General features: G+C 42.7%; 1 protein-coding gene across 2 annotated transcripts; it reads left to right on the plus strand.

Annotated features, from left to right (window-relative positions):
- Positions 1 to 1,182: 1,182 nt before the first annotated feature.
- Positions 1,183 to 26,005, plus strand: LOC120055848 (carbonic anhydrase-related protein-like). Of its 2 annotated transcripts, XM_039003858.1 has the most exons (9): positions 1,184 to 1,685; positions 5,401 to 5,592; positions 5,895 to 6,019; positions 9,085 to 9,180; positions 14,166 to 14,228; positions 14,704 to 14,752; positions 14,851 to 14,963; positions 19,565 to 19,755; positions 23,850 to 26,005. In XM_039003858.1, exons 1-8 carry the CDS (start codon positions 1,613 to 1,615, stop codon positions 19,697 to 19,699), a joined length of 846 nt encoding a protein of 281 aa, XP_038859786.1. In that variant the 5' UTR covers positions 1,184 to 1,612; the 3' UTR covers positions 19,700 to 19,755; positions 23,850 to 26,005. The 2 variants fall into 2 exon arrangements, with proteins under 2 accessions (XP_038859785.1, XP_038859786.1); XM_039003857.1 differs by lacking the exons at positions 19,565 to 19,755; positions 23,850 to 26,005 and having other exon boundaries at positions 1,183 to 1,685; positions 14,851 to 15,257.
- Positions 26,006 to 26,808: the final 803 nt, after the last annotated feature.

Genomic DNA, 26,808 nt, shown 5'->3' on the forward strand with positions numbered 1-26,808 from the left:
TACTCAGCAAGATAAGTGTTCTGCAAGATCATTTAGTGTCCACTAGAGGGCAGTGTCGTTATTGATTTGCGATCCAAATTGAAAAAGGAGCCTTGGACAGGAGTTGAGAGTCTATATACTATACTATAATACTAATAGACAGAGTAAGTATATATGAATGACCAATAATGACTAAAGAAAATGTAGACTAATTAGGCCTGAACGGAAAAATGGTTCTAATAAATCAACAAAGAATATGAGAAAAATATGCAATAATATAAAACTTTATGAAAAAGTCAAAATTAGAAAAGAAAGAAAAGAAGACCAGTGTCAACTATGTTCATGATTTATTTGCTGCTGAACAGGGTTATTATGCTAAAAGTCATGCTATTTAAAACCCAATTGTTTTAGCATCATATCTGGTCCTCTGGGATCGAAATGACCTCATTGTGAATATTCTGACAGAGTGGGTTATGCAATGTATTCAATTTAGGAAATGAGAAATGAGGGTCAAGGTGGTTTCCTTTTACAGAATATAAAGCAATTAATCAGTCTTAAACCCTTTGGACAAATTCTACACTTTGGGACAGGAATAAGACACGGGATATATATTATCGTGCCAGAACAGTACTGGTCAGTTCTACTCTGTAAGCTCTATTGAGAATGACAATATACTTCGTATCTATTGAGAAATACATTATTGGTTTACTATTTGCTGATACCTAGCCAGTAAAGGACTTTCAAATTCCAAAGGGAGGTTCACATGAAATATTTGACACCAATATTACATAAACCTTATATTTCCAATGATATTGTTAATCTGTTCTCTTTGAAAAAATAAATGCAAAAAATGAACCTGTAATCTCTCAGAGGTAAGACAAATCTGGAAAACTAGATCACAGTCTAATAATGAAATGCTGACTGGCACTTTCTTTACCTCAAAAACATCAGGATCATAATATCTGTTCCTAACAGTGACCCCTCTGCAAAGCTCTCCACCTCTCCCGCCTCTCACGGGGAGTAGTGTTTTCACTACCACTCCCCGTTTCCTTCACCCTTCACCCCAGGCAGAAATATAATTCTGACCTTCCTGCCCCCCCCCCCTCCCATTTACACCATTGTGAAATGCTGTGCTGTTTAAAAGGTGCTCCAAATGAGATTTGCACAGGCACTTGACTCATCCAATCCAAGCTTACTCTGTATGTGTGGGGGTGGGGACCCTGTGGGCTGCTGGTGCTTAGAGAGAGTTGTGAAACTCTTAGCTGCTTGCACTGACCTACAGTTGGAGAGTCTACACTGCAGCCTGGATTCACACACACACACACAGAGAGAGGGAGAGAGAGAGAGAGTTCTTTTGGGACACTCACTCTCTCCCATTTGAAGGACTGAGCCTCATCAGCTTCATCAGTATTTGGAGCTGAACCGCTGTACCAGCCCGTACTGCAGCACCTCACTGAAGACAGGCTCTCATAGTCACTGGCATCTGACAGAAAACCCTCCCTACCACACAAAGAAAGGAAGGAAGGAAGAAACCAAAAAGAAGACAGATAAGAACAAAAGCCAGAGTGTGACTTTGACTTCAAATCAAAGCAAGTGTGTTAAGTGAGAAGACTTGTTCCATACTGCCACAGCCATGGCAGACAGTGTGATTGAGGAGTCAGACTACTACCCTGGGAAGGATGAATTGGACTGGGGATATCAAGAAGGTAAGGGATTTGGAGGTTTTAGTATACACTTTGTTTCCTTTCACTCTTTTTCTCACACAAAACAGAGCTCAGAAAAATAAAATGTTCTTCTCCATTTTGGCACCAAACACATGCATTGGTATGGGAATGCAGTACTCTCTTCACAGATATAAACAGAAAGAGAAATGTCTCTCTGTCTTTTTTCTCTTCTCTCTCTCTCTCTCTCTCTCTCTCTCTCTCTCTCTCTCTCTCTCTCACACACATACAGTAGGTAAAGAACTTAAAGAAGGTAGGGTCATTTGATCAATGCACTCCTTATTGGGGTAACTTGATCATGCAAATTAGCTGTCTCGAACTGAATTTAAGATTCTGGAAGTCACACCAATGATTTGGTATTCTAAGAGAGTAGTGGTCTAGCTACCATGCTTTCATGGTTTTGAGCTTTACCAGCTCCTGTCCAGGGCTCCATTGTGTGCTTTGTGTGTCTCAAATTTGCCTATGGGCTCTTAGGGTAATAGGGTCAAGGTTTCCAGTAACTGGGAAAAGAACCTGAGAGATTGTAACATCTAAGTCAAGAGCTGACCTTTTAGTGACTCTAATAGTCATATTATTATTGGTGTTGACTTGAGAAAACATTTGTTAATCTTGTTGGTAGGGGATAAAGTCATCCATACACTAAAGGAGGAGAGGGGAGTTGTCTGTAGTGGTAACACATTAGCCGCTTCATTTACTAACTCCTGGCTTTGCTTCAGAAAGCATGTTTTTGTGCTATGTGCTCCCTCTGCGATTCAAAGCCATGGTTTCATCATCTTAATTACAAGGCTAAGTACGCGTGTAGGAGGTCAGACACTTCAGAGTGGGTCTGTATTTAGATTGGGTCAGTGATGTATGAAGGGAGAGCTTTGATCCCGTTTATGTCCCCCATCATGGGACTAGAGGGAGAGACACTGTGGAATCAAATCAAATCAAATCAGAGTTTATTTGTCACGTGCGCCGAATACAACAGGTGTAGACCTTAAAGTGAAATGCTTACTTACAGGCTCTAACCAATAGTGCAAAAAAGGTATTAGGTGAACAATTGGTAGGTAAAGAAATACAAACAACAGTAAAAAAGACAGGCAATATACAGTTGCGAGGCTATAAAAGTAGCAAGGCTACATACAGACACCGGTTAGTCAGGCTGATTGAGGTAGTATGTAAATGTAGATATGGTTAAAGTGACTATGCATATATGATGAACAGAGAGTAGCAGTAGCGTAAAAGAGGGGTTGGCGGGTGGTGGGTGGGACACAATGCAGATAGCCCGGTTAGCCAATGTGCGGGAGCAGTGATTGGTCGGCCCAATTGAGGAAGGATGTACATGAGTGTCTAGTTATAGTGACTATGCATATATGATAAACAGAGACTAGCAGCAGCATAAAAGGAGGGGTTGGGGTGGGGGGGCTCACAATGCAAATAGTCCGGGTAGCCATTTGAATACCTGTTCAGGAGTCTTATGGCTTGGGGGTAAAAACTGTTGAGAAGCCTTTTTGTCCTAGACTTGGCACTCCGGTACCGCTTGCCATGCGGTAGTAGAGAGAGCAGTCTATGACGGGGTGGCTGGGGTCTTTGACAATTTTTAGGGCCTTCCTCTGACACTGCCTGCTGTAGAGGTCCTGGATGGCAGGCAGCTTAGCCCCAGCGATGTCCTGGGCCGTACGCACTACCCTCTGTAGTGCCTTGCGGTCAGAGGCCGAGCAATTGCCGTACCAGGCAGTGATGTAACCAGTCAGGATGCTCTCGATGTTGCAGCTGTAGAACCTTTTGAGGATCTGAGGACCCATGCCAACTCTTTTTACTTTCCTGAGGCTTTGTCGTGCCCTCTTCACGACTGTCTTGGTGTGTTTGGACCATTCTAGTTTGTTGTTGATGTGGACACCAAGGAACTTGAAGCTCTCAACCTGCTCCACTACAGCCCCGTCGATGAGAATGGGGCGTGCTCAGTCCTCCTTTTCCTGTAGTCCATAATCATCTCCTTAGTCTTGGTTACATTGAGGGACAGGTTGTTGTTCTGGCACCACCCGGCCAGGTCTCTGACCTCCTCCCTACAGGCTGTCTCGTCGTTGTTGGTGATCAGGCCTACCACTGTTGTGTCATCTGCAAACTTAATGATGGTGTTGGAGTCGTGCCTGGCCATGCAGTCGTGGGTGAACAGGGAGTACAGGAGGGAACTGAGCACACACCCCTGGGGAGCTCCAGTGTTGAGGATCAGCGTGGCAGATGTGTTGCTACCTACCCTTACCACCTGGGGGCGGCCCGTCAGGAAGTCCAGGATCCAGTTGAAGAGGGAGGTGTTTAGTCCCAGGATCCTTAGCTTAGTGATGAGCTTTGAGGGTGCTATGGTGTTGAACGCTGAGCTGTAGTCAATGAAAAACATTCTCACATAAGTGTTCCTTTTGTCCAGGTGGGAAAGGGCAGTGTGGAGTGCAATAGAGATTGCATCATCTGTGGATCTGTTTGGGCGGTATGCAAATTTGGGTGCAGGGTTTCTGGGATAATGGTGTTGATGTGAGCCATTACCAACCTTTCAAAGCACTTCATGGCCACGGATGTGAGTGCTACGGGTCTGTAGTCATTTAGGCAGGTTGCCTTTGTGTTCTTGGGCACAGGGACTATGGTGGTCTGCTTGAAACATGTTGGTATTACAGACTCAATCAGGGACATGTTGAAAATGTCAGTGAAGACACTGCCAGTTGGTCAGCACATGCCCGGAGCACACGTCTTGGTAATCCGTCTGGCCCCGCAGCCTTTTGTATGTTGACCTGTTTTAAGGTCTTACTCATGTCGGCTACGGAGAGCGTGAACACACAGTCGTCCGGAACAGCTGATGCTCTCATGCATACCTTAGTGTTGCTTGCCTAGAAGCGAGCATAGAAGTGATTTAGCTTGTCTGGTAGGCTCGTGTCACTGGGCAGCTCGCGGCTGTGCGTCCCTTTGTAGTCTGTAATAGTTTGCAAGAAGGGTGTGTCCCTGACAGATTTGATCTCAAATCTGATTCGATTAATTGTGTTTTGCACTCTCTCTGCACATACAGCAGAGTGATATGAAATAACTATGAAATAATTCAGGGCATGGTATGGAAAGACCAGAGACCTAAGACAGCTAGCTAACAGAGTGCTCTTACAGAGTGTGAAAAGATGTGAGAATATAATAATGAGGATTTTTTTCACAAACCATTTACACACAGAATGGAGAGATGTGGGACTAACAGTGTAAGAAATAGAGGGGAAAAAAGGGAGATATAAAAGTGAGAAAGAAAGTGTGAGAGGTGGGAAGAAACACGAACTAGAGCGTCCTTGTGTCCCTCTGGTGACAGTTATTCTTGGTACCGACTCCCCAACTGCTCAGCGCAGTGACACTGAGGAATTGGTGAACTCTTTAACTCCAGTGTGTGTGGTGTGCGTGTGTATGCGTGTGTCTCTGTGTGTGTGTGTGCATGTGCACACATTAGTGCGTCCTCACTTATACACTTTGTTAATGCTGCTTGCGTATTCAAAGGCTGGATTTACACTACACTAGACATACTCTGTCACCACTTTGTGAATTCACCACGCACTGCATGGAGGCCTCTGCATGGAGATCTCAGTGCATGGAGGCCTCTGCATGGAGATCTCACTGCATGCCAGAGCCCAGAAGTTGTAACTTTACGCAAGCGTCAGTGACGTTGAGTGTAAGTCTAAGTTGTGCGTGTTTTCAGGTGTAGAGTGGGGTTTGCTGTTCCCTGATGCCAATGGGGAGTACCAGTCACCCATCAACCTGAACTCCCGGGAGGCGCGTTATGACCCCTTGCTCCTGGACGTGGGGCTAACACCCAACTACGTTGTGTGTCGGGACTGTGAGGTCATCAACGATGGACACACCATACGCATCATGCTGAGGTCCAAATCAGGTGCAGAACACACATCCAAAAAGTTAATTTAACATTACCATGGTACACATAAAAGCAATTCATAGGTGGAATTTATGTCAACCCTCCACTATAGTAATGATCTTGAATGCACTTTTTCAATGATCTTACATTAGCCGTGACCCCAGAAAGTTGAGTCAATGACTGTGTGCTGCAAGGGACATGCACATACACTTCAGAGTTTAATCAGAATTCAAGCCTACATTCAAAACGCAAGATCATCTGATGTGGTCTGCATTTCCTGTGTCTGCTCTCCCATGATGCTCTGGGTTTCCTGTCTGCAGTGGTAACTGGTGGACCGTTGCAAATTGATCATGAGTACGAGCTGCACGAGGTGCGCTTCCACTGGGGCAAAGAGAACCAGCGGGGCTCAGAACACACCGTCAACTTTAAGGCCTTCCCCATGGAGGTATGGGTCTCGGCCAAACACACACACACACGCACACGCACACGCACGCGCACACGCACACACACACACACACACACACACACACACACACACACACACACACACACACACACACACACACACACACACACACACACACACACACTGTCCGCTTCAAGGCCCTGACCATGTTTATTTAAGTTGGAGGCCACTGTTACAAATCAAATCAAATTTTATTTGTCACATACACGTGTTTTTAGCAGATATGGTTGCGGGTGTAGCGAAATGCTTGTGCTTCTAGTTCTGACAGTGCAGCAATATCTAACAAGTAATATCTAACAATTTCACAACATATACCCAATACACACAAATCTAAGTAAAGGAATGGAATAAAAAATATATAAATATTTGGACAAGAAATGTCAGAGCGGCATAGACTAAGATACAGTAGAAAAGTACAGAATGCAGTATATGCAGTTGAAGTCGGAAGTTTACATACACTTAGGTTGGAGTCATTAAAACTCGTTTTTCAACCACTCCACAAATAGTTTTGGCAAGTCGGTTAGGACATCTACTTTGTGCATGACACAAGTCATTTTTCCAACAATTGTTTACAGATAGATTATTTCACTAATAATTCACTGTATCACAATTCCAGTCGGTCAGACGTTTACATGCACTAAGTTGACTGTGCCTTTAAACAGCTTGGAAAATTCCAGAAAATGATGTCATGGCTTTAGAAGCGTCTGATAGGCTAATTGACATCATTTGAGTAGTTTTGGAGATGTACCTGTGGATGTATTTCAAGGCCTTCGGTCTCAAAGTAGACTTTAATCTGAAGCCATTCTTGTGATTATTGTGACTTTTGCCATTGTAATTGTTTGTAAGCTTGTGTAGTCTAAAATGAATCTATGATCGTATGCTATCCATTTGTTTTTTGTATGCTGTTCTTTGTATGCCATTTTAATATTTGAGAATTAACCAATGATATTAGACCACGCTTGGCCATGATTACAGACACCTGTGTGTCTTTTGACACTATATAAACGAGTCACCCTGCAGTGTTTGTGATTATACCCTGATGAAGACAGCTTGCCCGTCGAAACGTTGGCTATTACATTTTTGCATCTGAGCTCCTAGAGTGTGCGGCTCTCCTTTATTTTCAAGTTTTCTACTCCGCTAGCCAGCACCTCGCCTAAATAGGTGTGCGTTTCTTTTTCTTCTAGATTGTATTTCAAGGCCTACCTTCAAACTCAGTGCCTCTTTGCTTGACATCATGGGAAATTCAAAAGAAATCAGCCAAGTCCTCAGAAAAAAAATTGGAGACCTCCACAAGTCTGATTCATCCTTGGGAGCAATTTCCAAACGCCTGAAGGTACCATGTTCATCTGTACAAACAATAGTACGCAAGTATAAACACCATGGGACCACGCAGCCATCATACCGCTCAGGAAGGAGACGCGTTCTGTCTCCAAAAGATGAATGTACTTTGGTGCGAAAGTGCAAATCAATCCCAGAACAACAGCAAATGACATTGTGACGATGCTGGAGGAAACAGTTAAAAAAGTATCTATATCCACAGTAAAACGAGTCATATATCGACATAACCTGAAAGACCGCTCAGCAAGGAAGAAGCCACTGCTCCAAAACCGCCATAAAAAAGCCAGACTACGGTTTGAAACTGCACATGGGGACAAAGATCGTACTTTTTGGAGAAATGTCCTCTGGTCTGATGAAACAAAAATAGAACTGTTTGGCCATAATGACCATCTTTATGTTTGGAGGAAAAAGGAGGAGGCTTGCAAGCCATTGAACACCATCCCAACCGTGAAGCACGGTGGTGGCAGCATCATATTGTGGGGGTGCTTTGCTGCAGGAGGGACTGGTGCACTTCACAAAATAGATGGCATCATGAGGGAGGAAAATGATGTGGATATATTGAAGCAACATCTCAAGACATCAGTCAGGAAGTTAAAGCTTGGTTGCAAATGGGTCTTCCAAATGGACAATGACCCCAAGCATACTTCCAAAGTTGTGGCAAAATGGCTTAAGGACAACAAAGTCAAGGTATTGGAGTGGCCATCACAAAGCACTGACCTCAATCCCATAGGAAATTTGTGGGCAGAACTGAAAAAGCATGTGTGAGCAAGGAGGCCTAAAAACCTGACTCAGTTACACCACCTCTGTCAGGAGGAATGGGCCAAAATTCACCCAACTTATTGTGGGAAGCTTGTGGAAGGCTACGTGAAATGTTTGACCCAAGTTAAACAATTTAAAGGCAATGCTACCAAATACTAATTGAGTATGTAAACTTCTGACCCACTGGGAATGTGATGTGAGAAATAAAAGCTGAAATAAATCTTTCTCTCTACTATTATTCTGACATTTCACATTCTTAAAATAAAGTGGTGATCCTAACTGACCTAAACAGGGAATTGTTACTTTGGATTAAATGTCAGGAATTGTGAAAAACTGAGTTTAGGTGTATGTAAACTTCCGACTTCAACTGTACATATGAGATGAGTAACGCAAGAAATGTAAACATTATTAAAGTGACATTATTAAAGTGACTAGTGTTCCATTTATTAAAGTGGCCAATGATTTCAGTCTGTGTATGTAGGCAGCAGCCTCTCTGTGCTAGTGATGGCTATTTAACAGTCTGATGGCCTTGAGAAAGAGGGACTTGTTATATTCACATAAAAACAGGTTACTTCGGGTCAGGGCTTCTAAAGCTCATTACTTTGTTTCATATATTTACACATCACTCAGGCCATTGACGCGTTTGAAAGGGCCTGAAGAGGCTATGCCAATGGTGGTTTGGCTTTATAAGCTTCCTTTTCTATCAAAGGTGTTTTGTGCTCTATTTCAAACTGTAGAGTGCCCTTACGTCCCTTACACCTGCTCTGTCTCGGCCCTGTCTTCTGCAGCCTCCCTCTGCCCATCATTCTTTCATTTACTTTCTTTCTTTCATTTTCTTTCTTTCTCTTTCTTTCTTTACCTGAATATCATACTGTATGTGGTTAATCTTTTTTGTGATCAGCTTCACTATAATATTGTACAATACAATACATGTGCTTCCCCCCCAGCTCCATCTGATCCACTGGAACACAACCCTGTTCAACAGTGTGGAGGAAGCCCTGGGTAAGAAGAACGGAGTTCTCATCATCGCTCTGTTTGTGCAGGTATTGTTTGCTTTGGTCTCAGTCTATAGTCATATGAGAATCCCCTCTTCTCATGCTCTGTATATTTTGTTAGGCACTTGGTTTATTATTACTGTAATTTATATCATATCACATTCATATCAGCTTTGACACTAAACCTTTGACACTAAATATATATATTTTTTTATTGTACTGAGAAAAACCACCACATTGAAATAACCATTATAACATTTGACTGATATGAACTAGCTTGAGGCAATGACTGAATATATGAATGGACAAACACTTAGTGGTGTAAAGTAACTAAGTACAAATATTTTTGAAGTACTACTTAAGTATTTTGGGGGGTATCTGTACTTTACTTCACTATTTATATTTTTGACAACTTTTACTTTTACTTCACTTCATCTGACCCTTTTTCCCATTTTCATCTAAAATTACATACCCAAATCTAACTGTCTGTAGGTCCTGAGGCAAGGATATGCATATTCTTGATACCATTTGAAAGGAAACACTTTGACGTTTGTGGAAATATGAAATTAGTGTAGGAGAATATAACACATTAGATCTGGTAAAAGATAATACACCGATCCCGTAGAGGTTAAGATAATATGTACTTTTTTACTCCCAAACGTTTTCTCTGACACCCAAAAGTCCTTGTTACACTTTGAATGCTTAGCAGGACAGGAAAATTGTTTAATTCACACACTTATCACACTTATCAAGAGAACACTTTGTCATCCCTACTGCCTCTGATCAGGCGGACTTACAAAACACAAATGCTTCGGGTTGTGAATGATGTCTAAGTGTTGGAGTGTATCCGTAAATACAATAATAAATACAATTGTGCAGTCTGGTTTGGGATACTTCGGGATTTTGGCAATGAAGCCCTTTATCTACTTCCCCAGAGTCAGATTAACTTGTGGATACCATTTGTATGTCTCTGCGAGCGATTTGAAGGAAGTTGCTTACTAGCGCTAGCACAATTGTTAACTAGCGTTAGCGCAATGAGTGGAGGCTAGCAGATACCCATAGACTTCCAGTCATTGAGCTAATGTTAGTTAGCACTGGCTCGTGAAACTAACTCTACCTTCCTTCCAGAGACTAACTCTACCTACCTTCCAGAGACTAACTCTACCTTCCTTCCAGAGACTAACTCTACCTTCCTTCCAGAGACTAACTCTACCTACCTTCCAGAGACTAACTCTACCTTCCTTCCAGAGACTAACTCTACCTACCTTCCAGAGACTAACTCTACCTTCCTTCCAGAGACTAACTCTACCTACCTTCCAGAGACTAACTCTACCTACCTTCCAGAGACTAACTCTACCTTCCTTCCAGAGACTAACTCTACCTTCCTTCCAGTGACTAACTCTACCTTCCTTCCAGAGACTAACTCTACCTACCTTCCAGAGACTAACTCTACCTTCCTTCCAGAGACTAACTCTACCTACCTTCCAGAGACTAACTCTACCTTCCTTCCAGAGACTAACTCTACCTACCTTCCAGAGACTAACTCTACCTACCTTCCAGAGACTAACTCTACCTTCCTTCCAGAGACTAACTCTACCTACCTTCCAGAGACTAACTCTACCTACCTTCCAGAGACTAACTCTACCTACCTTCCAGAGACTAACTCTACCTTCCTTCCAGAGACTAACTCTACCTTCCTTCCAGAGACTAACTCTACCTACCTTCCAGAGACTAACTCTACCTACCTTCCAGAGACTAACTCTACCTACCTTACAGAGACTAACTCTACCTTCCTTCCAGAGACTAACTCTACCTACCTTCCAGAGACTAACTCTACCTACCTTCCAGAGACTAACTCTACCTTCCTTCCAGAGACTAACTCTACCTTCCTTCCAGAGACTAACTCTACCTACCTTCCAGAGACTAACTCTACCTTCCTTCCAGAGACTAACTCTACCTAACTTCCAGAGACTAACTCTACCTACCTTCCAGAGACTAACTCTACCTACCTTCCAGAGACTAACTCTACCTTCCTTCCAGAGAATAACTCTACCTACCTTCCAGAGACTAACTCTACCTACCTTCCAGAGACTAACTCTACCTTCCTTCCAGAGACTAACTCTACCTACCTTCCAGAGACTAACTTTACCTTCCTTCCAGAGACTAACTCTACCTACCTTCCAGAGACTAACTCTACCTTCCTTCCAGAGACTAACTTTACCTACCTTCCAGAGACTAACTCTACCTTCCTTCCAGAGACTAACTCTACCTACCTTCCAGAGACAAACTCTACCTTCCTTCCAGAGACTAACTCTACCTACCTTCCAGAGACTAACTCTACCTTCCTTCCAGAGACTAACTCTACCTACCTTCCAGAGACTAACTCTACCTTCCTTCCAGAGACTAACTCTACCTACCTTCCAGAGACTAACTCTACCTTCCTTCCAGAGACTAACTCTACCTACCTTCCAGAGACTAACTCTACCTTCCTTCCAGAGACTAACTCTACCTACCTTCCAGAGACTAACTCTACCTTCCTTCCAGAGACTAACTCTACCTACCTTCCAGAGACTAACTCTACCTACCTTCCAGAAACTAACTCTACCTTCCTTCCAGAGACTAACTCTACCTACCTTCCAGAGACTAACTCTACCTAACTTCCAGAGACTAACTCTACCTTCCTTCCAGAGACTAACTCTACCTACCTTCCAGAGACTAACTCTACCTACCTTCCAGAGACTAACTCTACCTTCCTTCCAGAGACTAACTCTACCTACCTTCCAGAGACTAACTCTACCTACCTTCCAGAGACTAACTCTACCTACCTTCCAGAGACTAACTCTACCTTCCTTCCAGAGACTAACTCTACCTTCCTTCCAGAGACTAACTCTACCTACCTTCCAGAGACTAACTCTACCTTCCTTCCAGAGACTAACTCTACCTACCTTCCAGAGACTAACTCTACCTTCCTTCCAGAGACTAACTCTACCTACCTTCCAGAGACTAACTCTACCTTCCTTCCAGAGACTAACTCTACCTACCTTCCAGAGACTAACTCTACCTTCCTTCCAGAGACTAACTCTACCTACCTTCCAGAGACTAACTCTACCTTCCTTCCAGAGACTAACTCTACCTACCTTCCAGAGACTAACTCTACCTTCCTTCCAGAGACTAACTCTACCTACCTTCCAGAGACTTACTCTACCTACCTTCCAGAGACTAACTCTACCTACCTTCCAGATACTAACTCTACCTACCTTCCAGAGACTAACTCTACCTACCTTCCAGAGACTAACTCTACCTACCTTCCAGAGACTAACTCTACCTACCTTCCAGATACTAACTCTACCTACCTTCCAGAGACTAACTCTACCTACCTTCCAGAGACTAACTCTACCTTCCTTCCAGAGACTAACTCTACCTACCTTCCAGAGACTAACTCTACCTTCCTTCCAGAGACTAACTCTACCTACCTTCCAGAGACTAACTCTACCTACCTTCCAGAGACTAACTCTACCTTCCTTCCAGAGACTAACTCTACCTACCTTCCAGAGACTAACTCTACCTTCCTTCCAGAGACTAACTCTACCTACCTTCCAGAGACTAACTCTACCTACCTTCCAGAGACTAACTCTACCTTCCTTCCAGAGACTAACTCTACCTTCCTTCCAGAGACTAACTTTACCTACCTTCCAGAGACTAACTCTACCTACCTTCCAGAGACTAACTCTACCTACCTTCCAGAGACTAACTCTACCTACCTTCCAGAGACTAACTCTACCTTCCTTCCAGAGACTAACTCTACCTACCTTCCAGAGACTAACTCTACCTTCCTTCCAGAGACTAACTCTACCTTCCTTCCAGAGACTAACTCTACCTATCTTCCAGAGACTAACTCTACCTACCTTCCAGAGACTAACTCTACCTACCTTCCAGAGACTAACTCTACCTACCTTCCAGAGACTAACTCTACCTTCCTTCCAGAGACTAACTCTACCTTCCTTCCAGAGACTAACTCTACCTACCTTCCAGAGACTAACTCTACCTTCCTTCCAGAGACTAACTCTACCTACCTTCCAGAGACTAACTCTACCTACCTTCCAGAGACTAACTCTACCTTCCTTCCAGAGACTAACTCTACCTACCTTCCAGAGACTAACTCTACCTTCCTTCCAGAGACTAACTCTACCTTCCTTCCAGAGACTAACTCTACCTTCCTTCCAGAGACTAACTCTACCTACCTTCCAGAGACTAACTCTACCTACCTTCCAGAGACTAACTCTACCTACCTTCCAGAGACTAACTCTACCTTCCTTCCAGAGACTAACTCTACCTACCTTCCAGAGACTAACTCTACCTACCTTCCAGAGACTAACTCTACCTACCTTCCAGATACTAACTCTACCTACCTTCCAGAGACTAACTCTACCTACCTTCCAGAGACTAACTCTACCTACCTTCCAGAGACTAACTCTACCTACCTTCCAGAGACTAACTCTACCTTCCTTCTAGAGACTAACTCTACCTACCTTCCAGAGACTAACTCTACCTACCTTCCAGAGACTAACTCTACCTACCTTCCAGAGACTAACTCTACCTACCTTCCAGAGACATAAAAATGGTAACCACAAGTTCATCTGACTCTGGGGAAGTAGATAATGGGCCTAATTGCCCAAATCTCAAAGTATCCCTTTAATATAAGGAATTTGAAAGTATTTATTGCATTTACTTTTGATACTTAAGTATATTTTAGCATTGAGTTTTACTTTTGATAAGCATATTTAAAGCCAGATACTTTTAGACTTTTACTGAAGTAGTATTTTACTGGTTGACTTTCACTTTTAGTTGAGTAATTTTTATTAAAGTATCTTAACTTTTACTCAAGTATGATAATTTAGTATTTTTTCACCATTTTCACATCCTTCCAGGATGCTCCAAACACGTCAACATGTTAAGATGTGTTAACATCATAACATTATGTTGATCTGTTAGGACCATCTTTCATGACCTCTTTTTGACATTGTTTCCTTCAGATAGGGAAGGAGCATCTGGGGTTGAAGGCCATAACAGAAGTGCTGCAGGACCTACAATACAAGGTAAGATCTTGGCATCCACATTGTTGACCAAGTCATATTGTTATGGTGATGATGTTATGGTTATGAGTTGTCATGGTGATGAGAGGACAGAGGTTATGAGAAATTACTGATATGACCTAAGGGGGTATATGCCCAATGCTTAACTGAGAGATAGAGGAAGACATACAGTACATAGACAATCAAACTAGGCAGTTAACAGAAAATCAGTAGAGTTGCAACGATTGGAGCATGCAGCAATTGATCCATTTGTTGATTTTCCAATTAAACCTGATGGAATCAATGCTCCAGATTGACTTGAAACCATCTGAAACATTTCAGATTAGACAGGTGAAATGTCGATGCCGAATGTGAAGAAGGAGCTCCAGTAATACAGACGATCTGCAATAATACAGTCATGACAAACATGGTGGCGAAATAAACAGTACATTACAAACGAAGCAGGTCAACAAATATTTTAGTTCACCTATCTGTACAGGGGAAGACCAAGATCATACCGTGCTTCAATCCCAACACACTACTTCCTGGTGAGTCCTTCATCTAATTGTGTATGATTCCTGCTTGCATGTATGGTGTGACACAGTATTAGATGAAGACATGGGCATGTGTTTGTTACTCCCTCCAGACCCTCTCCTGAGAGACTACTGGGTGTATGAGGGCTCCCTGACCACCCCTCCATGTAGTGAGAGCGTCACCTGGATCCTGTACCGCTACCCACTCACCATCTCACAGTTACAGGTAGGCCGTTTGACACAATGGTCTGGCTCAATTAATCAATTAAATGTATTTTATACAGCCCATTTTACATCAGCAGTTTCCACAAAGTGCTTTATAGATACCCATCCTAAAACCCCAAAGAGCAAGCATTGCAGATGCAGAAGCACAATGGCTAGGGAAAACTCCCTACCCTACCCAGCATGGTATAGCTGGCCGAACAGAATGGTCTAGCTAGCAAAACCACAACCATAAAGATCATATTTTCCAGCATGCTCTATTGCAGTTCCATATGTTTTTTTTTACCCCTTTTTCATGGTATCCAATTGGTAGTTACAGTCTTGTCCCATTGCTGCAACTCCCGTATGGACTCAGGAGAGGCGAAGGTCGAGAGCTGTGCGTCCTCCGAAACACGACCCAGCTAAGCCACACTGCCCACTTAACCTGGAAGCCAGCCGCACCAATATGTTGGAGGAAACACCGTACACCTGGTGACCGTGTCAGCGTGCGTGCGCCCGGCCCGCCACAGGAGTCGCTAGAGCGCGATGGGACTAGGACATCATAGCCGGCCAAACCCTCCCCTAACCCGGACGACGCTGGGCCAATTGTGGGCCGCCCCATGGGTCTCCCGGTCGCAGCCAGCTGCGACAGAGCCTGGACTCAAACCAGGATCTCTAGTGGCACAGCTAGCACTGTGATGCAGTGTCTTAGACTACTGCACCACTCAGGAGGCCCTGCAGGTCGATATTTTTAATTGTTTGTTTTTGCATGTACATTGACTGATTAATTCATCTCATGCGACACAAAGATAAATTCAATTTTTTTTCAACTAATCCAATCTGAATTAGTAGTTGGAATTAGTAGTCATTCAGAATTCAGATTGTGGATGAATTAAAGTTCATAATGTGACTTCCAGTCCTGATGTGGCCACTGTATTAGGGTAAAACTAGGCCTTTATTTATGATGTATGTAATGTATTGTCTTAAGTAATTAAACCTGCAATATGTAACTTTTTGGGTAACCTAAAATTTACATAGAAATGTGTGTTATAGATCTGTCATTCTCATTGAAAGGAAGTAAGAAGCGGTAGATCTGTTCTATGTGGGCGCTATGTATATGTCTGCCATCCTTCGGTTTTGTATACCAGCCTCAAACAGCTGAAAATACAATATTTTTGGTTATGAAAAATATATTTCACAGTAGATGGTACAATGATTCTTACTAGTTTTGTCACATAAACAGAAATTAGGGAAACTATTAGAATTTTAGCAACCAGGAAATGGCGGAGCGATTTCGTCATAGTGCATCTTTAAGCACTTTGATGCTTGTTTTGTTGGTGACCAGCATATGCTGGTACTTATGATGATATGCTGGTTGCCAGCATCACAGCATCACCAGCATACCAGCATAAGCTGGTCATCAGCATCAAAGTGTCCAAAACACAATGAAGGCTGGTCACCAGCAAAACCAGCACTAGTCACCAGCATATGCTGGTCTATGCTTTTATTTTCAGCAGGAACCTAGTAAGAAACCTAGAGAGAAACCAGACCTTTTCTGGCTGTACTGGGTGATGCTTTTAGAGTACATGTGGCCATGAAGGCCAGATCATTTTTCAAGACCTTCAAATATTCATAGATGACCAGCAGGGGCAAATAATAAAGAATTGATTAATGTTGGCTTCTAGACCCTTGCCCCAGGTCCTACCCCTAGGTCTTATCCCTTCACATGTCAATGGTGATGGCACCTGCTAGCCCTCCAAGTGGCCGTATTGCTTTTATACCAAGTGTTATTCAAACCAGCTCATAGATCTTGAGGTTGCTCTAGCTACCTGCATTGAAGTGTGTGTTCTGCTAGAAGGTAAGATACAGTGTTGTGATTGATTTGGCACTTATAAGCCCATATTTATGAAGCAAGGTCCCAACTTCTGATTCAACAGCATTGCACAATACAGTTTGTTCTCCAAGTCAGCACACTTTCTACAGAGGCTTTGATTCTGAGCAAGCCTTTCATGTAAAGGCCAGACACCTCCCTTTGAGAGGACGGAAAGGTTATGGTGGAGAGCAAAGGCACGAATTGAAATATCATAAAGCTAAAAAACAGAGTGATTAATGAATTGTTCATACGTATTGAGCGACCAATTATTCACATACAGTAAATAACACAGGACAGCTCATAGAGATCCTATAATTCAGTGTTATATAAACTCTGGAGGGCAGTTACCCAATATGCAGCCTGTTTAGGAACACCTTTAAACCTGTGCTGTGATGGTAGATCATTGTTCAATGGAATATTCTATGTAGATTTTCCCATCTCCCAGCTGTAGCATTGTTTTATAACTGTTGACTACTGACTAAAAGCACTATGAAAAGTACAACATGTTCCTTATGTGTACCATCTAAGGAAGCCAGAACAAATAAAACACCTTTCAGTGCATTTTATTGATAGTAAATGAGTCATCAGTATTGATTGATTCATCTGATAATGGTTGTTAATGGCTCTGTTTATGCAGACAGCTCTATGAAACTCTACTGTTGTCAAGTAGTTAGTTGGCTGTGCCTCATAAAATCCTGTATTACTGAATCCATCTGTCTTGTTTGTTTCGGGCAAACACTATCCTCCTACATTGGCAAAGTCTGACTGACCATCCAACCAGATAACTATTAGCTTAGAGCTAGGTGTCCAGTCCAGTACCCAATGAAAATCTTAACGGAGAACGTCTGTCATTTTACTGCTACACACACAAGACCAGACTCAGCTGGAAAGAGGTCTGTAAAATAGACCAGGACAGGAAGAAATGAGCTCTTAGCCTAAGCATACAGTAGAATGCCAACATGTACAGAACACTGAAAACACTAAATAAGATCAGATATAAGATATACAGTGCATTCGGAAAGCATTCAGACCCCTTGACTTTTTCCACAATTTGTTACGAATCAGTCTTACTCTAAAATCGATTAAATTATTTTTTCCCCTCATCAATCTACACACAATACCCCATAATGACAAAGTGAAAACAGGTTTATAGAAATGTTAGCAAATTTATACAAAAACAGAAATACATTATTTTCATAAGTATTCAGACCCTTTGCTATGAGACTCGAAATTGAGCTCAGGTGCATCCTGTTTCCATTGATCATCCTTGAGATGTTTCTACAACTTGATTGGGGTCCACCTGTGGTGATTTGGAAAGGCACACACCTGTCTATATAAGGTCCCACAGTTGACAGTGCATGTCAGAGCAAAAACCAAGCCATAAGGTTGAAGGAATCATCCATAGATCTCCGAGACATGATTGTGTCGAGGCACAGATCTGGGGAAGAGTACCAAAACATTTCTGGAGCAACCAAGAACACAGTGGCCTCCAACATTCTTAAATGGAAGAAGTTTGGAACCACCAAGATGCTTCTTAGAGCTGGCCACCTGGCCAAACTGAGCAATCGGGGGAGAAGGGCCTTGGTCAGGGAGGTGACCAAGAACCCGATGTTCACTCTGACAGAGCTCCAGAGTTCATCTGTGGAGATGGGCAAACCTTCCAGAAGGACAACTATCTCTGCAGCAATTCACCAATCAGGCTTTTATGGTAGAGTGGCCAGACAGAAGCCACTCCTCAGTAAAAGGCACATGAAGGCCTACTTGGAGTTTGCCAAAAGGCACCCTAAAGACACTCAGACCATGAGAAACAAGATTCTCGGGTCTGATGAAACCAAGATTGAACTCTTTGGCCTGAATGCCAAGTGTCACATCTGGAGGAAACCTGGCACCATCCCTACGGTGAAGCATGGTGGTGGCAGCATCATGCTGTGGGGATGTTTTTCAGCGGCAGGGACTGGGAGACCAGTCAGGATCGAGGAAAAGATGAACGGAGCAAAGTACAGAGAGATCCTTGATGAAAACCTGCTCCAGAGTCCTCAGGACCTCAGACTGTGGCCAAGGTTCACCTTCTAACAGGACAATGACCCTAAGCACACAGCCAAGACAACGCAGGAGTGGCTTTGGGACAAGTCTCTTGAGTGGCCCAGCCAGAGCCTGGACTTGAACCGATCGAACATCTCTGGACAGACCTCAAAATATCTGTGCATTGACGCTCCCCATCCAACCTGACAGAGCTTGAGAGGATCTGCAGAGAAGAATGGGAGAAACCCCACAAATACAGGTGTGCCAAGCTTGTAGCGTCATACCCAACAAGACTCGAGGCTGTAATCGCTGCCAAAGGTTCTTCAACAAAGTACTGAGTAAAGAGTCTGAATACTAATGTAAATGTCATATTTCCTTTTTATTACATTTTTATCAATTCACAAAAAATCTAATCTGTTTATGCTTTGTCATTATGGGTATTGTGTGTAGTTTGATGACGGATAAAAACAATTTAATCAATTTTAGAATTGATAGAATTAAAGTAACAAAATATGAAAAAGTGAAGGAGTCTGAATACTTTCTGAATACACTCTACTTTATTAGTCCACACAAGATGGACATATGTCTTATGCTTTTATCCACATTAGGTTTGTAAAGGCTGGAGCAGAGGGCAGCTAGACAGAACATTGATCAAAACTAGACTGAATACTTATCTTAATTAATCCATCACCACTCTTTACCTTCGCCATTCTTTTCATCATCTCTCCCAGATAGAGGAGTTCAGGAGGCTCAGGTCCCATCTGAAAGGTGCTGATCTACCTGAGGGGAACGACGGGATGTTGGGAGACAACTTCCGCCCCTCTCAGCCCCTCAGCGACAGGACCGTCCGGGCTGCCTTCCAGTGACACCCCCCTTCCCCCGTCCATCCTCCACGGGGGATCTTTAGCCCCACGTTTAACAGGTAAATGTCAACCATGTAAATACCAAGTACATGGTTTTTAAATACACTACATGACCAAAAGTATGTGGACACCTGCTTGTCGAACATCTCATTCCAAAATCATGGAGTTGGTCTCCCCTTTACTGCTATAACAGCCTCCACTCTTCTGGGAAGGCTTTCCACTAGATGTTCGGACATTGCTGTGGGGACTTGCTTCCATTCAGCCACAAGAGAATTAGTGAGGTCAGGCACTGTCGGCGTTCCAATTTATCCAAAGGTATTCGATGGAGTTGAGATCAGAGTTTTTTGCAGACCAGTCAAGTTCTTCCACAACAAACTATTTCTGTATGGACCTCGCTTTGTGCACGGGGGCATTGTCATGCTGAAACAGGAAAGGGCCTTCCCCAAACTGTTACCACAAAGCTGGAAGCACAGAATGGTCTAGAATGTCATTGTATGCTGTAGCATTAAGATTTCCCTTCACTGGAACTAAGGGGCCTAGCCTGAACCATGACAAACAGCCCCAGACCATTATTCCTGTTCCACCAAACTTTACAGTTGGCACTATGCATTGGGGCAGGTAGCGTTCTCCTGGCATCCTCCAAACCTAGATTCGTCCGTTGCAGCGTTCCCACTGCTCCAGAGCTTTACTCCACTCCAGCTGACGGTTGGCATTGCGCATGGTGATCTTAGGCTTGTGTGCGGCTGCTTAGCCATGGAAACCCATTTTATGAAGCTCCCAATGAACAGTTATTGTGCTGACATTGCTTCCAGATGCAGTTTGGAACTTGGTAATGAGTGTTGCAACCGAGGGCAGATGATTTTTATGCTCTACGCGCTTCAGAACTCGCCGGGCCAATTCTCTGAGCTTTTGTGGCCTACCACTTTGTGGCTGAGCCGTTGTTGCTGCTAGATGTTTCCACTTCACAATAACAGCACTTACAGGTGACCGGGGCAGCTCTAACAGGGCAGAAATTTGATAAAATTACTTGTTAGAAAGCCGGCATCCTATGACAGTGTCACGTTGAATGTCACTAAGCTCTTCAGTAAAGCCATTCTACTGCCAATGTTTGTCTATGGAGATTGCATGGCTGTGTGCTCAATTTTATACACCTGTCAGCAACAGGTGTGGCTGAAATAGCCAAATCCACTAATTTGAAGGGGTGTCTATATACTTTTGTGTATATAGAGTGTACTTTATATATGTATAGATATTTTCAAAAATGTTTATGACATCTGTGTGACTACTAGACACCATCGCTCTTCACAACCACAAACCAGGTTCAAACCTGATGGGAAGTCATTTATACCACAACAACAAAAATAACCATGTTTCAAATGAAATCGGGGCTATATTGTCATGCCCTGGAAGTCATAGTTTAATAGAAATAGGCCAGGCATTTCCCAGAGGTAAAATAATAATGGCACCACTAAACACAGGAGCAGTGTCAGAGCTATAGAAATGATGAGCTAACCCAGTTCTTCTACTATTCTGGGACTAGCTGTGGTGTTGTGTGTGGAGCGGAGGGATATCTATTTTAGAGCTCGCATTGGGAACACCTTGGAAACAACTAGAAAATTACTCATTTTGAGTGGATGGATTTGGATGTGCTGAACCGAGGGCACAGGGACAAAGTGTGGCTTGGCCTCTACTGCATTACGCAAATAGTGTGAGTGAAAGAACATGACTGTATCAGAGAGCCAAGGGGCACTTGTTTGGTAGTTTGACAGATGTTTTAGTAGCTACCGGCTAAGTATAACAAACTGTGTGGAAATGGTTGTATAATAGTTGAGTAAAAGTAAAGATACGTTAATAGAAAATGACTCAAGTAAAAAAGTCACATAGTAAAATACTACTTGAGTAAAAGTCTAAAAGTATCTGGTTTTAAATGTACTTAAATACAGTGGTGGAAAAAGTACTCATATCATACTTGAGTAAAAGTAAAAAGTAAAAGTAAATGGAAAACTCAAATTCCTTATATTAAGCAAACCAGATAGCACAATTTTCTTGTTTTTGTTAATTTACGGACAGACCGTGGCACACTCCAACACTCAGACATAAATGACAAACACAGTATTTGTGTTTAGTGAGTCCGACAGATCAGAGGCAGTAGGGATGACAACACGTTATATTGATGTGTGTGAATTGCACCATATTGCTGTCCTGCCTGATTTAAAGAAAACAACTTTTGTGTGCCAGGGAAAATGTAAGGGAGTAAAAAGTTAAAAATATATTTTCTTTAGGAATGTTTTGGAGTAAAAGTTATAAAAAATATAAATAATGAAGTACAGATACTTCCAAAAAACTATTTAAGTAGTACTTTATTGTATTCATACTTAAGTACTTTACACCACTGTGAAACAGTGTAGCTACAGAGAGAAATGCAGGAGAGATAGTGGAGTATTGTCTCTTTGGTAAGGGATATTACCTGCCCATACCTGAGAGGGGCCAGGAAAAGGAGGAATAGAGGAGGAAGAAGGAAGGATAGAGAAAGGGGGTTCTGAAGGGATAGAGAAAGGGGGTTCTGAAGGGATAGAGAAAGGGGGTTCTGAAGGGATAGAGATAGGGGGTTCTGAAGGGATAGAGAAAGGGGGTTCTGAAGGGATAGAGAAAGGGGGTTCTGAAGGGATAGAGAAAGGGGGTTCTGAAGGGATAGAGAAAGGGGTTCTGAAGGGATAGAGAAAGGGGGTTCTGAAGGGATAGAGAAAGGGGATTCTGAAGGGATAGAGAAAGGGGGTTCTTAAGGGATAGAGAAAGGGGGTTCTGAAGGGATAGAGAAAGGGGTTCTGAAGGGATAGAGAAAGGGGGTTCTGAAGGGATAGAGAAAGGGGGTTCTGAAGGGATAGAGAAAGGGGATTCTGAAGGGATAGAGAAAGGGGGTTCTTAAGGGATAGAGAAAGGGGGTTCTGAAGGGATAGAGAAAGGGGGTTCTGAAGGGGACCTGACTGTTGACTCAAATTGCACAATTCAGCAATACCTTAAATTACATTACCAAACCATTACTTGTTAATCATAAGGTAATAATGCATGTAATTACATTGTAGCACATTTGTAAATGCAGGTAGTTAAATGGGTCTGCCAATTGTCAATACTGTTTACCATGGAAATACTAAAAGTTTGACAGTACTGCATAATTGCATGCACTAACTTAGCTTGTTACAATTACATCAAATAAATTGCATAAGTGATTTTATATATATTTTTTGTATAGACCATTTATTTCATTTTTTCCTATTTAACTCAAAACAACCACACATTATACCAAACTATACACGCACCCAATGGGCCACAACAAATAAAATACAACAAACAATAACCAACTAGAAAAACCAGCATATCCAGCAAAAACACAAATACACTAACAAAATACATAAGGAGAGATTATATCTTCTGATAAGTGATATTTTATGTCCATGATATTCCTTTGTGCCTTTAAAAAAAAACAAGAACCGTTCCCATATCTTTTTGGAGTCTGTATTATTTTTGTCTTTGCTAACATTTACATTTGAGTCATTTAGCAGGCATTCTTATCCAGAGCAACTAGGGTTAAGTGCCTTGCTCAAGGGCACATCAACAGTTTTTCCCCCCACCTAGTCGGCTCGGTACTGGCCCAACGCTCTTAACCGCTAGGCTACCTGCCGCAATGTTGTTTTTATCAACAGATTCGAAATGTTATTGACCCAGTTGGTTCTCTGGTATTGTCACATCTGCTCCTGCAATGCCCTCTACTGCTCATCCTGTGTCTCCTTGACCTGCCGCCACTCCCCCAGTACTCTCTCCCTCTCTCTCTCTCTCTCTCTCTCTCTCTCTCTCTCTCTCTCTCTCTCTCTCTCTCTCTCTCTCTCTCTCTCTCTCTCTCTCTCTCTCTCTCTCTCTCTCTCTGTGTGTGTGTGTGATTGTGTGGGCGGAGACAAGTGTGCTGGAGTCAGAGCAGATCCCCACCAGCTGCAACCTGTTCCATAATCAAGACCTCTACAAATACTCAGCCTTGCCACTTCCACGCTGCCAGATCGTAATCTCTGCTCAGTCAGTCTACGGTTCTAGCCGTTTGTTACTATTCAGATCCTGTTGTGCCTGTTTTCCTTGCCTGACGCTGTTTTCCTCTCCACTACAGTTCTGCCCGCTCTGACTCTGGTCCCTGTCTCCAGTCCCACGTCTCGTCATTCTACTACTCTGTCCTGGATTCCCCACTCTACTACCCCCTTGGAATCCCCTCCGGACCTGCTTAGCCTGTCTCAACCTCTCTCACTCCAGCCTCAGCATCCTCACCTGGTTTCCAGCAACCCGCCTGAGCTTCCCATGACCTGCACTCCATCTCCCCCCTGTGTTTCAATAAATACCTTGGTTATTTCATCCCAGTCTCCTCGTCTGAGTCTGCTAATGGGTTCCACTCCGCGTAACAGGTATAAGGATTCATAAGGATTATGTGACATAAAGTGTGCCTGAAAATGTAATTTCTAGCTCTGTAACCATCATAGCGCATACACAGAAAACAGGATAATAGTTTGTGGATTTAAGAGTGGAAAATATTAATATTAATATTGCACAATGTCAAGCAAATCTAACCCAAAACATAGGACTTATAAAAATAACCCTTTGCTCCTCTACCCGCTACCTCTGTTTCCAAACCCAGTCGTAGCGGCGACATGATTGCTGGAATGTTCCAACATCTGCAAAATATTCCCTTTTTTTTATTTTCATAGTGAGAAAGAGAGTGAAACGAGAGAAAGGAGGGGAGAGGGAGAATGGCTTTGTTGAATCAGCTGGATGGCTGGAAGTTATGTTACATTGAATCCCCTGGACTGGTAGCTACAGATTGTAACACCAGATTTGGACCACTATATTGGTAGTTACAGAAGTGGCTGTACAAAATGTTGCTGGAGATTTTTCAACTAACCTGGTATTTGCGATACTATCTTCGTCCTCGAATCGTGGAAACAGTTTCAGGGGGTCCATTTGAATCGATAAAATGCTCTGTTAAAATAAATAAATGTTTGTTTGGTCCATGAAGTAATCCAACAATGTGTACACCATCATCTCGTCTTTTTCAAATCTTCTCTCATTGATTGAGACAGGGGGGTCCACCCCAAAGGGCTGCATGCCAGGATGACAGAAGCCTGTCTCGATTAATGAGAGAAGATTTGTAAAAAGAAGATGACGGCATACACATTGTCGCCAATACCAGGTTAGCTCAAAAATGCCAACGTTTTGTAGAGCCACACCTGTAACTACCAGTATAATGGTCCACATTTCTGTGGTTAAATCACATTATCTGGTGTTACAATTTATAGCTACTGGACTTGGAGGGAGCTCACAAAGGCACGATTTTACTCTGTTGATGAAGGCAGCGCTGACAGACCAACCAGCTGGCTTCACCTTTGACCTGGAACATAGCCATTTGCTGTTGGCTGGTACAAGATGGCTCCATGCTCTGGAAGGAGAGACATGATTGGCTCTGATCCAATATCCACACTAACAGTAGTATACTAGATGGAAGCGCTGGATTGGTCATGCATTCTTACTGGTGTGATAGTGGGGTTATTGTTGGAATGTAGTGCTTGTGATAGGATTTGTGCAGGCTTCATACAGGTATGCATACTTAGCTTGGGGCATGTCATTGTACTGTACTGTCATGGAGGTTGTGTAATAAGTAGAAAAATGTTAATGAACTAACACCTGTTCCTAGGGATTTTCAAAATATGGAAAATAAATGTACAGTACATTACTTTAAAGAAAGATGCTGTTAAAACCGCACTGTCTCTCAGAATAGGAAACACACTAACAAGCAGAAACATATGTAGTTCTGTATAATATACATGGGCAGGTCAGGTTTAATGACCTCAGGTCAGGTTTAATGCCGTATAATCTCAGATGTCTCACAGGCTGATATTTGTTGAGATATTTCCGTCAGCTTCTGGCTCCTGTCCTCGCAGTATTAAACACAGTGTTTTTGTGTTTTTCAAAATCTGCTTATCTAGCAATAGGAAGCATGACAATAGACGATTAGACCACAGTGTGCCCTTTCTTGTAAAAACAAAGGAGACATCCATCAAAGGTAAATGACCTTTTAAGGGCTATAGACAACACAGTACAGCACAGGGTTATAGGCTTTGAAAATGAAACAATGAAGACTTGAATTTTGTTGTGATGTTTTTAGACATTTTAAGGTTCTGTAGTTCTTGTACTGACTAATGTGATAATGATGATGATGATGATGATGATGATGATGATAAAGATTACTCTTACTGTAACTTAACAATAAAGGTCAAACTGTTAGTAGTAATACATTTGTCACTGGTGTTATTTCAACTATCTAACCAGTTCAATTTACCATTACACCACTGAAAAAGATCACTACCATTTAGTATGGTTAGGTATATGATTAACTTCATTTTAAATTTAATTTTCATTACATAGGACCAAAGTCGCAGACTTCTCCAGTCCCTGCCACACTATACCATGTATACATCAGGCCCTACTGTACTAGTGTCTGTCTCCAGCATTCCCTGACGAAGCAACCAAGGGTGTGTTCGTAAATTCCATCTGGAGTGCCAGAGTGCGCTCAGAGTGCGCTCTGTGTGTTTGTAAATTCAGAGCATTGTGTTTCGCTTGCCACACGTTCAGAGCGCACACTGGACGCTCTGGCCGAGGAGGTGGGTTGATCCGAGCGTTCTGATCTCACAACAGAAGTCAAGCACCCAAGATAACTGGCTAACATTGGCTAACTTGCTAGCTACTTCCAGACAGAACACCTCACTCTGACCATTTTACTCGCCCTAGCAGAGCTGGTTAGGCTGTTTTCATGTTATCCAGAGCGTTGGTGACTGTAACTGTGCTGCTGGCAACAATTTAATTACGCTTTTTCGCTGAGGTTCACTGACACCTTCCATATTCAAGGGGTGTTGAGTGTTCATAAATTCCTCAGTTATTCTGCACTCTGCACACTCTGAAATCGGAGCAGATAGTGAATTTATGAACGCACCCCGAACTGGATCGGTGACATAACAGCCAGTTACATTTACATTTAAGTCATTTAGCAGACGCTCTTATCCAGAGCGACTTAATGACGTCAC

The sequence above is a fragment of the Salvelinus namaycush genome, chromosome 11 (genome assembly GCF_016432855.1).
Source record: "Salvelinus namaycush isolate Seneca chromosome 11, SaNama_1.0, whole genome shotgun sequence".
In the NCBI taxonomy this organism is placed as follows: Eukaryota; Metazoa; Chordata; class Actinopteri; order Salmoniformes; family Salmonidae; genus Salvelinus; species Salvelinus namaycush.